General features: G+C 40.4%; 1 protein-coding gene across 1 annotated transcript in view; it reads left to right on the top strand.

The window, feature by feature from the left end:
- The window catches only part of ASCC3 (activating signal cointegrator 1 complex subunit 3), a 1,202,160-nt gene extending 1,190,735 nt beyond the window's left edge, over positions 1-11,425 (top strand). Inside the window, exons 41-42 of the mRNA XM_063917038.1 lie at positions 7,508-7,683; positions 7,829-11,425. Coding sequence (XP_063773108.1) covers positions 7,508-7,683; positions 7,829-7,958 — 306 coding nt within the window. The 3' untranslated portion in view covers positions 7,959-11,425. The remainder of the gene's footprint in view (positions 1-7,507; positions 7,684-7,828) is intronic.
- Positions 11,426-13,293: the final 1,868 nt, after the last annotated feature.

Below are 13,293 nucleotides of genomic sequence, written 5' to 3'. Positions count from 1 at the left end.
GTGCAATGGCAAAGCATCTGGATTTCTTTCCCTCAATATTCACCAGGGAAGATCAGTCGGTGAGAGTAGTGCATACCGGTAGTGAAGGTAATGGCTCTTGGCTGGATGCTCGTTTAAGTGAGGAAGTTGTCCTGGAGAGACTAAGCAAAATAAAGATTAATAATTCACCATTATTATGGAGCTTAGGTCACAGCTAGCAAAACCCCTATACTTGATTTTCCAAAGTTCAATCAGATCAGGCAGGGTACCTAAGGATTGGCACATAGCGGAGGTAGTGCCTTTATTTAAAATGGGAACTAAAAATAATCCTGGTAACTATAGACCAGTTAGCTTAACCTCTATAGTGGGTAAAATATTGGAAGGTATCATGAGGGATAGCATAGAGGATTATCTGCAGGTTAATAAGATTATTAGCAAAAGTCAGCATGGGTTTGTAAGGGACAGATCATGTCACACTAACTTAATTAGCTTCTACGAGGAATTGAGCGAGAATCTTGATCAGGGTAAAGCAGTGGATGTGGTGTATTTAGATTTTGCAAAAGCCCTTCGATACTGTGCCTCACAGGAGACGGATCATCAAATTAAGGGAACTTGGTCTAGGATATACTATTTGTACATGGATAGGTAATTGGCTGGATAACAGTACAACGAGTAGTAGTCAACGGGATGTTCTCCAGCTGGGCACCAGTAGTCAGCAGAATAGTACAAGCAGAGGCAGAACTCTGGGAGGCAACGGAGTCATCTGCCGCCGGGCTCCTGCTCTGAAGGGGGGCACCTCTTCTCCCATTCTGTGACACCATTGAATTCAGTTAATTGATAGCTGCCGCTGTCTTTTCAGTGGCCGACTTCCTCACTGGTCCCTGCACCTTACAAATCACACCCTTTTTATTATACTGAGTGAATATACACATTTTACAAGTGTCATACCCAGGATTAGAAACCACAACCTATTACACTGGAAGCAGACACCTTACTGATGAAGCTGTTTGCTCCTGTATAGTAAATATGAGAATTTTAACTATATGAAGATACTTCTTTGACAATTACACGTAACTTCATATAGGTAGAATTCTCATGCTTCCTGTACAGGAGCAAATAGCTCCATCAGTAAAGTGTCTGCTGTTAGTGTAACAGGTCATGGGTTCTAATCCTTGGTATGACTGCTAAGAAATGTGTGATTTAAAATAAAAGACAATTAAATGAATAAATACAGTATATCATTTTTTTCAGAACACTCCATATACACACACACACACACACACACACACGCACACATGCATACATATATTTATCTTAATATAGGAAATAGGGAATCACCAATATTTATCTTGCCTCCGGGCGACTGTGACAAACTTACGCCACTGAGTACAAGGGTCCGTACTTGGCCCGCTACTGTTCCATATATTTATAAACGATCTAGGAATAGGCCTGGAAAGCATAGTGTCAATCTTTGCGGATGATACTAAGCTGCGTAAGGTAATTAATTCAGATAGCGATGTGGAGTCTCTACAAAATGACTTATTTAAACTTGAAGCCTGGACGTCTAAATGGGGAATGAGGTTCAATATAGAAAAATGCAAAATTATGCATTTTGGGACAGAAAACACACAATCATCATACACTCTAAATGGGGAAATTATAGGGCTAACTGTGGTGGAAAAAGATTTGGGGGTGCTTATAGATAATAGGCTTAATAACAGTACACAATGTCAAAATTTCCATATATATATCTGGAGAGTTCTTGAAGTGGAGCAAGCACTATTAAGGAATCCATATGTATGCTGTCTTGCCTTGAAAAACGTTTATGCTTCTAAACCTCATTTGTTTGGGGGTACTTGTACGGTAATCATATCTCCACAAGGGGTGTGCTTACTGACCGGTTGTGGATTTCCATCACTTATAATATGTACATTTACCTCATTTTAATTTTGAGGTAACACCTGAGGTAATTGAATCATTAGGAAGGGGTTTTAAAGACAGTGGGGGTAATTCCAAGTTGATCGCAGCAGGATTTTTGATAGCAATTGGGCAAAACCATGTGCACTGCAGGGGAGGCAGATATAACATGTGCAGAGAGAGTTAGATTTGGGTGGGGTGTGTTCAATCTGCAATCTAAATTGCTGTGTAAAAATAAAGCAGCCAGTATTTACCCTGCACAGAAATAGAATAACCCACCCAAATCTAACTCTTTCTGCACATTATATCTGCCTCCCCTGTAGTGCACATGGTTTTGCCCAATTGCTATCAAAAATCCTGCTGCGATCAACTTGGAATTACCCCCAGTGTTTGGTTCCCCACCCCCTTCTATGTTTACTCAACTACTGGTGTATATTCATAACAAAAAACATACTACACTATGTTTTGTTACTCTTTCTTTTTTTATTGAGGGACATTAAAAACAGAGAGGAGCGCCATTTCCATCAACTACTTTCTGACTGTGACTTTGAAGATCGGTGATGTCTTTTTCTTTGGGGGCTGCACCATTCCTTTGTTTAGGAGCGCTGTATTAAGTACCATTGTTGCTTTTCACCTCCGGAACTTGTGGCAACACTGACTTCTTAAGGCTCTCCCCAGTCAGTATCTTGCAATCTATGGGAGGTAATGCAAACCTGATCGTAGCAGCAAATTTGTTAGCAGTTGGGCAAAACCATGTGCACTGCAGGTGGGGCAGATATAACATGTGCAGAGAGAGTTAGATTTGGGTGGGGTGTATTCAAACTGAAATCTAAATTGCAGTGTAAAAATAAAGCAGCCAGTATTTACTCTGCACAGAAACAAAATAACCCACCCAAACACTTACTCTTTCTGCAAATGTTATATCTGCCACACCTGCAGTGCACATGGTTTTGCACAACTGCTAACAAATTTGCCACTACGATCAGGTCTGAATTAGCCCCTATGTACGAAAGTCACACATTTTCTATCTGCAGATTTCAGGCTTATTGTAAAACCAATCTCCCCAACCAATCAGGTGCAGGTCAAACAAATAGTTGATCACCTGGATAAATCCACTGACTGATAATTACAGCTGCAGCAACCTAAAAGAGCTTGTGGAAACTCAGTGATACTTCAAACAAGTATAAAATAAATAAAAATGATGATGGCACTGCAATCTTTACAATAGAAAACTTGGCATAGCAGAATCAAACAATCAAGACACTTAACATTATTTAGTATTTAACTGATGACTATCATCATAAAAAAAAGAGTAAATATTACATACAAATTAGTAATAGTATAAAATGCAATATTATTAGTACATTTTCAGTGTGCATAATAGATCCTAGCTCTTGGTAAATATAAATGTATTTATATCTCCACTGACAACTGGCTGGCTGCAGAGATGTGTTGGCGTAGCATAAAGGTAAAATGTCAATCAATGGCAGCGACCCAGTATTGTGCGAAGACTAATTACCAGTCAATTTCCAGCGTTGCTCAGGTACTACTATCTTGCATTCCTTAGATGTGCAGTCCTATTTACTTCTCCTCTGAAATCCAGGCTAATGTGTAGTTCACGGAGAGTAGACAGCAGAGACTGCGCTTATGCAGCTGTTGAATCATCCAGTTGTCAATAAACCAGTTCTGTATCGCTGCTAAATGTTATAAGCAAGGAGAAAGAAAGAAAAATAATCTTGGTTTGGGGCACTTACCCTATTAGTGGTAATTTAAAACATAACATTAATAAACACAGTATAAAATGCATCACATCAAGTGAGGCAAATAGAAATAAAAGACAAATATATAAAAATAACCAAAATGGTATTAACCGGTCTGGATCATCAATAACTCCATATGTCAAAATGTATAAGAGTACCGCACACTATGGAGCAGTTATGTACATCCAAAAGACAGTGTGTCAGTACATGTAATGGCTGTATCCAATGTAGTCTAAACATATGTCTTGAAAATAGAGCCAGTGATCTGTGACAAAACTTCTACTCAACAGTAGCTGGCATAACAATAATAGAGCCAAAAAACCGAGACAACTTGTCATCAAATCAAGAGGCCTGTATCTACTTATGGTAATATAGGGAATACTCCACCAATATATAATACAACATTTATGGTATAAGAGAAAGATACCTAGAAAGGATAATCATGTATGGGATAAATCCCTTTTAGTAAGCTAAAAAGAATTTCTAAGAAAGTAGTGTATGCTATTATAGACCATTCAAATGGCACATAAATGCATCAAAGCGCCAACATTAGAAAACATGTCACTGTAGGATAAGAGTGTAGCACCACAAAGCATAATTCATACTAGTGCCATGCCAACACTCTCCCACATTGGCTGACTCATACATAATACATTACGTTGAAATGTAGTCTCGCTTCACTGCGATCTGGAGGTGAAGTGAGTCCACATGCATAAGAGATGAAAAAAAGGACATTTATACATTTATCCCTGCTCCCCCCACACTTATTATATGCCTCTCTGTGTGTCTCCCCCTTCCCCCTTCATTACTTGCCTCTCTGTGTTTCCCCCCCCCCCCATCCTTAGTTTATGCCTCTCTGTGGGTCTCCCCCCTCCACCTTTATTCTTTTCCTCTGTGTACCCCCTCCCCACTTATTCTATGCCTCTCTGTATGTCTCCTGTCGCCCTCCCCTCTCACCTTCACCCAGGAGCTAGCGGGGATGAGTGAGGCATGGCAGAATTGGAGGCTGGGAGCTGTAATGCTGCCAAGCACCACGGGCCTTGCTTGGTGGTGCAGTTGTAATGAGCGGGCAGCTACAGCACAATGGTGGTGGATGCGGTGTAGAGTGGGTATGATGCCCTGGCTGGCAGTGCCCCCCTCTGCTTGGCCTGCCACGTCGCCCAGAGCATGCACCCTGCTTGCCCCGCCCTAGTTACACCTCTGGTCCTCCTTCATTGAACCTGCCACTGCTAATAGTTGCGCCGCGTCATTTGCAGTGATTATAGTGTCCACAGAATCTGTGTACATACCAGCGAGCCATAGGGAGGTAAGCTCCCACAAATGGGCGCGGCTAGTCGCAAATGAGATGCGGCCGCACATGCGACCCATTCGCTGGTAAGCAGTCCGTAGTTAAATCTGTAATAAATGTAATTATAAACAAGAAACAATAACGGTATTCTTGGTCAAGGCCTTGCGGGAGGGTTAGTTCTTGCTTGCACAAGGGTTATACACAGAATCAGGAAATCCTTACCTGTGGGTATAAATAAGATGCTTTATACAGAGAGTGCATTGTTAACCAAATATCATACTTTGGGTGTGTTCCTTTTGACACCAGAGCTTGATATTCCCTTTAAGATGTCCAAATTCCTCATTATAATCTTTTTAATCAGGAACACAAGGTTACACTTTAAGGGCTGGATTCAGTTAGCCGCGCTAATTACTGCACAAGGAAAATGCTTGTAGCCTCGTTCTTTTACTCCCAGAGCTATTCGATTACAAGCCCTTCTACATGCGCAGTAATTCCATGGATAACACGCGTTAACTTGTGGATTCAGGGATAAATGCCCAGAGCTGTGTGATAATACATTTGCGGCACTCGCAATAAAGGCATAAAGCCCTACTTACCGCGTATCTCTCTGGCTCAAACAAAATCCGCACTAAGTGCAGTTTGCGGATGGGCTGCAATGAAATAGCCCTGGTCACTGCTTCAAGCCTGCAGTGATTAGCGTGGCTAATTGAATCCAGCCTTTAGAATAACATGGTCATTGCCACAATAATTCAGTTTAGTACAGTATATTGTATGGAACTCGTAATCATACTAGATAATCCTTAACATATGACGCAGATATGTTCATACCCTTCTCCACATGTGTCTCTTATGTAGTGTTGGAGTTTACTGAAGTCATCTATATGTTCTTGTACACTGTCATGATTATCTAAATCATAGGTACAGGATTATTGTATCATGGCACTAACTCTTCCTCTCTTAGCCAGCAGATGCTTCTGTAATCAGCGCTACACCACAACAACCTTTCAGTGCTTCCTACATTTGTATTTGTTAGTGGTCTCTCCTACTTTTCAATATAGATAATTGTATCTACAGCTAGTCATACACTGCACGATAATCAAGCAAACCAGCCGACCAAACAACTGATATTAATGATCTGGTACTGAACGATGATGGTTCACAGCCTGAAAACGGATGAAAACGTTGTGGATCATTTGGTTTGGTTGTCCAACTTTTCTGATACACCAGACCATTGTTTAGCCAATTTCGAGCTAGACTATAGTGCCAGTGTATGGCCAGCTGCGGTTTGTGTACATCTTTGTACTAGCCCAAGTATCCATTATTGGATTAAAGTACAGATTACTCTAAATATACACTGGGCTAAACTGGACTTAAAAAACAATCCAGGCATACAAAACCCACCACCAAAATATGGTTAAGATAAAAAACTGCAGCCCATAACTATTTTTTTTAAAGGCATGAATGAAAAGTGTCTAAAGCAGATTAGACAACTTTATCTCTGATTAGTCCATTATGGGTTTGATTCCACTTTTTCCAACTTAACATAGGGTTAACGTGACAAATCAGAGATTTTTTTTGTTGTTGTGACGTTACCATAGTACAGGCCTGGCCAACCTGTGGCTCACCAGCTGTTGTGAAACTACACATCCCAGCATGCCCTGCCACAGTTTTGCTATTAGGGAAAGTTAAAACTATGGCAGGGCATGCTGGGAAGTGTAGTTTCACAACAGCTGGAGAGCCACAGGTTGGCCAGGCCTGCCATAGTAACTGCAATTTATTGCTATGTTCATAGGCTATGAGTGTAGTGACTGTAAGCAATTTATTGCCCATCAGAAAGCTTTTCTTTTTAATACCAGGTACAGTAGTGACATCTCAGGATAGAGTCAGCATAGTGGAGTAGCCTGGGAGGGTGCAGGGGAAGCGACCTATCCCAGGTTGAAAAAGTCTTAAAATGGCATCTATGCAACTGGCCCTAGCGGCTACAGTCTTCCATCCCGAACTCTGCTATAGAGTGAAAATACAGTGCTGGCAAGGACTTCAAAACGAAACCTGATATTTGGGAAGATGGTGCATGTGCACTGGAGAGCAGAGAGTCTTTGCTTTCACTGTGCAGTGCCATCTTCCCAAAGTTGTCACTGGGAAGACGGAGCTGTGGAGGAGGAGGGACACACTTCCCAGATCATGGTAAGTATACTCAGGGTGAGGTTCGGCGAACCCAGGCCCCTCCAAATTAATCCCCCCCCTCTCCCTCCCTAACTGTGCATCAAACCCCTAACCAAGGCTTTCTTATCTGCACAGATTCACTTCCTGTATGTTGTATCTTGGACATTGTGCGAGTGATGGCTTCTATGGCAACCATTGCCAATTTTCCAGTGCCACATCATTTTAAGCTTATTTGATTAATAATTAATTATTTGATTAATAAATAGATTGGCAAACAAAAGATAGTTGCTGGAAAAATATTTTTAACTCTGCAGACATTGTGTTTAAATAATATGTAATGTATATTGTTCTACCAAAATTTAAATCTTACATTATTCTACTTATATTGTATTCATTTTAGGGAAAGCAAGATAGTAAAGCAATTGCTCCAAAGTTCCCAAAGGCAAAGGACGAGGGATGGTTTGTAGTCTTGGGTGAGGTGGACAAAAAAGAGCTTGTTGCACTAAAAAGAGTGGGCTACGTAAGAAACAGGAGCACAGTGTCCCTTGCATTTTACACTCCAGAGAATGTTGGAAGGTAAGTAGTAGTTGCATTATTAGTGTTTAATATTATACATAGCAGAATTATTAATATTAATGTTCATGATTTATAATTTATAATCCAATGAGAACATTGATGAAGTCACATTCCTTAATCCTATTATTTTCCTTCCGTTCCCTAGATACATTTACACTTTGTATTTGATGAGTGACAGCTACCTGGGCATGGACCAACAGTATGACATATATCTAAACATTATTCCGGCCAGTGTATCAGCCCAAGTGAACACCGAGGTCTCTGCACTGAAGTAACCTGAACTGGACACTTCTACTGCTAGAACTTTGTTGTGAAGGCAACTGGTAGTCATTCTGAAGTAATGGGAAGCGCTTGATAATTCTTTCAGAAGAGTCAAATTTCAACCTCAACACATGCGTGTATTTTGACTGAAAATGCATTGGCCTTATTTATAGTTGCCTTTTGTGAGTAATACCATATGTATGAACCGTTGCTGCTTTATTTCAATAAATAGCACAATATTAGGAATAACCCTTGTTATTTATCTCTAGGGGCTAAGCATAATTATGTTTACATTAATTTATGTATAAACAAATATTAATGTTTGATTTAAAAAGACTACAGAAATTTTCTACAACAGTAAAAATGACACAACACTTAATAGCAACATATCCTACCGTTGCTAGCAATGGATCATTCCTATTCATGTTTACAATAAGGACATGAATAAAAATATCACATTTCAGGAATGTTTAGCAAAATCGTTTTTTACATTTAAAGATGAAAATGTACAATGTTAAAAAGTTAGGTTTGATGAAAAGGAATCCTAGTAGTATATATATTGTTAGGGCGACTTGTGGTTTTCTTCTGCTCTGGAATGTTTGTCTGAACATACTGGGACTTCTAGTTCCACAACGGCTTGTGAGCCGCAGTTTCTCAAAGTCTGATTAGAGAGAGGATCATAATATTACAGTAATATGTGGGTTATACAATTATTGGAACCTTTCATTCACAGTGCCTCAATGTTTGTTAATAAACCTGCCTTATATTCTCAGTGGTTTGCAGCTGAAGTAGGCAATTTTACACATGATAATCTATTGGTCACCAAACCAATGTAGATTATAGTGGATGATGCGTGTTTTCCAATAGTCTGCTGTAACAGACAGTAACGAACCTCCTGCCAATCACAATCTTTAGAATAATTGTGCCCTGTGGTTATGGATATGTTTTATTAGTTATTTATATCTTCATAGGAAAAAGTGGAAACGGACGTACAGTCTAATCTCTATATCAAAGTTTCCCACCTTAACAAAACACAGTAATGTATCGTACTTCTAAGGCATTTACTTACACATAAAATGTGCATTGTAGACACAATTTTCCACTTACTGTGAAATATGGCTACTGTGTCCTCCTAATTCTTTCTTTAGGTCTATGCTTCGATGATGGAATAAATACAGTATCACCTGTGTGTTGATAATGACAGTGGACAGCATTTGTGTTTTGTGCACTTAATAAGATTCTGGACCAGTGCTTCTCAGACTAGTTGCTTACACACAGTTTTTGGAAGGTTATGATAATCAATCATTTTAAGTGAAATGTATTCTCAAGACAGTTTTTCATGTGTTCGGCACTCCCATATTGATTGGAACACTGTTGTTGTTTTTTTACATGATACTGTTTAGATGCAGTGCTTTAAAACTTGGTAATGTCCATTACTCGTGTGGTTGTACATCTGCCAATTGCAGGGTCGCTGAGAGCTCGGGTGGGCCCTGATACTGGAGAAGGGATATGTGGGCATACTCTTTCGACTTTCCTTTTAAAATGCTCTTTGTAACAATGAGCATCATTTAAGTTTACAGGACACTGATGGTTTATACAGTGCTGTTTATCTTGTTACCCTGGGACTACACTTCTGGGAACACAGCATCTTCAACCCCCAAGGCGAATTTCTAACCAAAGCATTTCATTTATATGGATATTCTTTTGTTTTAGTCAGCAGGATAAATCATACAGCATATACACTTTAATGGTCAGTATATAAAGCAGAGTTTCTCAAACTCTGCCATTACCAGTCCAGGTTTTAAGGATATCCATGCTAGAGTCCAGGTGTTAAAATCAAATTGACTGAGGTATTAATTCATCTGTGCTCAAGCATGGATATCCTTAAAAACTGGACTGTAATGGCGGAGTTGGGAAACTCAGATATAAAGTGTATGCTCCTATTTTTACCCACGATTGGGTTTGCATCAGCACGTGCTTTTGTTGCTTTTTATCCAATACCGGCATCAGCTGCTTTGTCTACTCTACAGTAAAGACAGAATATAAAATCCAATACACAATTTTCCAAATGACATGTTATTTATGACAATTATGCAGAAATAAAGAATTTGGATGAGAGTTCATTGCTCTTTGAATAAGATTGTGAAATTATGCAAATCCCCTGGGTAGACCCTAATACAGACATTCCCAACCTTGGTCCTCGAGGCACACTACCAGTGCAGGTATTAGTGATATCCAGGCTTAAGCACATGTGGCTAAATCAAAACAACTGAGGTACTAATTAAGTCACCTGTGTTCAAGCATGGCTATCACTATGGGGGTCATTCTGACCTGGTCGCATGCTACTGTTCATCGCAGCGCAGTGATCAGGTCAGAAGTGCGCATGCGCCGACGCCACAGTGCGCCGGCGCATGCCAGACAGCCGAAGCCTGTCGTTGCCCTGCGATCGCCTCTGCCTGATTGACAGACAGAGGCGTTTGCAGGGCGGGAGGGGGCGGCACGGCGGCGTTTGGTCATCGTTTTGTGGGCGTAGTCCGGCCAAAGCAGGAGTGGCCGGACCATGGGGGGGGGCGGCCCGCAGTGGCTGTGTGACATCACACGCAGCCACTGCGACCATCACAACGACGAGTAACTCCCTGCCAGCACGCAGGAGCTGCGCTGGTAGGTAGGGAGTTACTCTTCAAGTACAAAAACATTGCCGCTGTGCAATGCTTTTGTACTTGTGCGGGGGGGCGGGCCTTACATGCGGGGTGGACTAGCCCTGTGCTGGACGTCCCCCCGCATGTCAGTGTGGATGATCGTAGCTGTGCTAAATTTAGCACAGCTACGATCAACTGAATTACCTCCTATGACCTGGCCTGTCAGTGTGCTTTGAGGACCGAGGATGGGAATGCCTGCCTTAATATGATAACTTTATATCCTGTGTTTTCTATATACTCTTCTGTGCTGTTTGCTTAAACTGACAGATCCTTTACGTATACAGCATACCCTGTCTGCTTGCACATACATTAATTCTGTTTGTTTGATTGGAACAGGAAAAGCTGTTGTCCCACACTACTCTTGGAGAGGAGCAGTGACAAGTAAAACATCATAGTTAATCTTAATTTATTGATCTACACCTAATACTAGATTTGATATTTCTTATGATGTTCTTTTATAGGGACATTTCCGATCCTTGAGTAAGGTATAGGCTAACTGAAGATTTACCAAGTGTGCCCAATAATAATTAAAATATTATTATTTTTTTGTCTTGTAAGTGCGATATAATTTTTGACAATTTCACGCAAATCTATCTGTATGTTAAAACGTTTTTGTACTATATGTTTGTATAGTTTACATTACAATGTGTCATTTTTACTACACATCAGTAAACTGGATCTTAGCTGAATTTAAGGTTAAGATTTGAAATAGTGTTTTCAAATATTTCAAAAAGACGATCATAATAATAATTTAAAAATAATAAATCAGTACCCTGAAATCACATGTTATTTTTGTCTGGTTTTTTTTTTGTTTGTTTGTTTTATTATAGTGTTTGTACTTTACACTGGTGTCACTTAAGCTTAAATACATTCAGGGTTAGCGTTCAGGCTCAAGTAAAGAGAAATTAAAGTTGTGTAGTGGGTACTGGAAGGATTCTTATGCTTTTCTTTAAGAGGTGAAGATGCAAGATAAGATAGCTTGCAATGAAGAATTGATATGAAGACAGAATTCGTCAGTGAGGGGATGTTCACAGATATTATGAGACTGGATAGTTTGTATAAGCAGTACAATTACTGTAGGCGGAAGACAATAATTTATAAGTGTCCATGACAAACTGTAAATAACGATCAAAATCTTACAAGAGCTGAAGTAATTGATCAAGCCATGAAAGCAATGGTTAGGTCGCTAACTTTAGACATTGTAGTATGCAGTATATTTTGTTAAAACTCTCACAAATATTAATATTTTTCAAATAGCAGTTTTCAAGTAAACCTATTACATCTGCTTATGATTTGCTTACATTGAAATAATCTACTATGAGTGCAGGTAATGGTACAGCAGTGTAAGCAGGGTTCTAAGGCAGGCACAGGATAATATTGCAATTATACAGTATCAGTTATTTATTTTTTACAACACTCTCCTTTTGTGGGTGAGAGCCCTTTCCCAGTATATTGGTTGTTGATCTAGTGTGTAAATCTGAGGTTATGGGTTGGAAATAGTGTCTACTAATGTAGTATATTTTGGAACTGCAATATCCAGAAATGTGCTCATGCTAATAAATTGTTCATACCAAATTGAAAACAAAGAACAGCTTACTGTAGTCATGTATTCTACTTCTGTCTAATTGCCCAAGATGGGAATGAGAGTCAAGGATTCCTTACCATTGATATTATATGGACAGAAGGCAATCAACGTAGGCCCTTAATGGAAAAATTCTTATATCAGACCATAGGAAAGAGAAACATACTGTACATATGGGTAAATTTACTAAAGGTCGAGTTTTATATAAATTTATATTCCAAATATATATACCCTTAATATTTACAGGGTGAACTCCGCAATGTTCTTGCCTTATACACACAAAGTCTAACCAGAAAATTTTTATATTTTCTTGGATACTAAATTGACTTCACATGAATTAGTTTTTCCAAGCAATGAAGAGAGTTTGTACCTCCATTATGTCATTTGTGGTTCCAACTGTGTGCTCAGGGCTCTGATGGAGAAGTCTCACTGAGATGGATGTCACTGTAGTTGGTGTTTTTAGCACAATCAGAAAGTTTTGAAGAATTCCAAAAAATGACCTCTTTCTAACTGAGGATAAAATTGTTCTAAGATCGAATCCAACTGTCAGGAATCGACTTACCAGACTGGCATCCGTCCGCCGCTGCGGACTCCGTCCTGGCTCCCTGCGGTCACCTGTCGCCTATGCCCCTGCCATGGGACATCATCAAGGTCCTGGGAACACTCCTGAGCCAGCGGGCGTGTGCGCGCCGCGTCCCCGCTGGGCCGCGGCGTGGGCGCCGCCATGACAGTTTCCAAACAGCTAGTATGCTGCGGCCAATCCGGTGCGTGGCCGCACCCACTGTCCTTTCCTCCATCCAATCCCTGCACACCATGGGGTATATAGGAGGCTACAGTTTCACCTCACAGGCATCCTGGACTTCGTGTCATTCTGACAACCTGCATGAAAGGATCGGCTCCTGTTTCTCCTGAGTTCCTGGTTCTCTGCTAAGAACTTATACTCCTGGTGATTCTGTTTGCTCCCGTGGAACTTCAAGGCTCAGCAATACCAGCAACCTGCATTGGGCTTCACACTCATCACCACCTTGTGTGCTTCAGCCTGCAGTTGAAGACTAAACTCCAGGTGTG

Source organism: Pseudophryne corroboree, chromosome 4, assembly GCF_028390025.1.
Source record: "Pseudophryne corroboree isolate aPseCor3 chromosome 4, aPseCor3.hap2, whole genome shotgun sequence".
Classification (NCBI taxonomy): domain Eukaryota; kingdom Metazoa; phylum Chordata; class Amphibia; order Anura; family Myobatrachidae; genus Pseudophryne; species Pseudophryne corroboree.
Note: the sequence above shows the minus strand (reverse complement) of the source record. Positions and strands in the feature narration are given on the sequence as shown.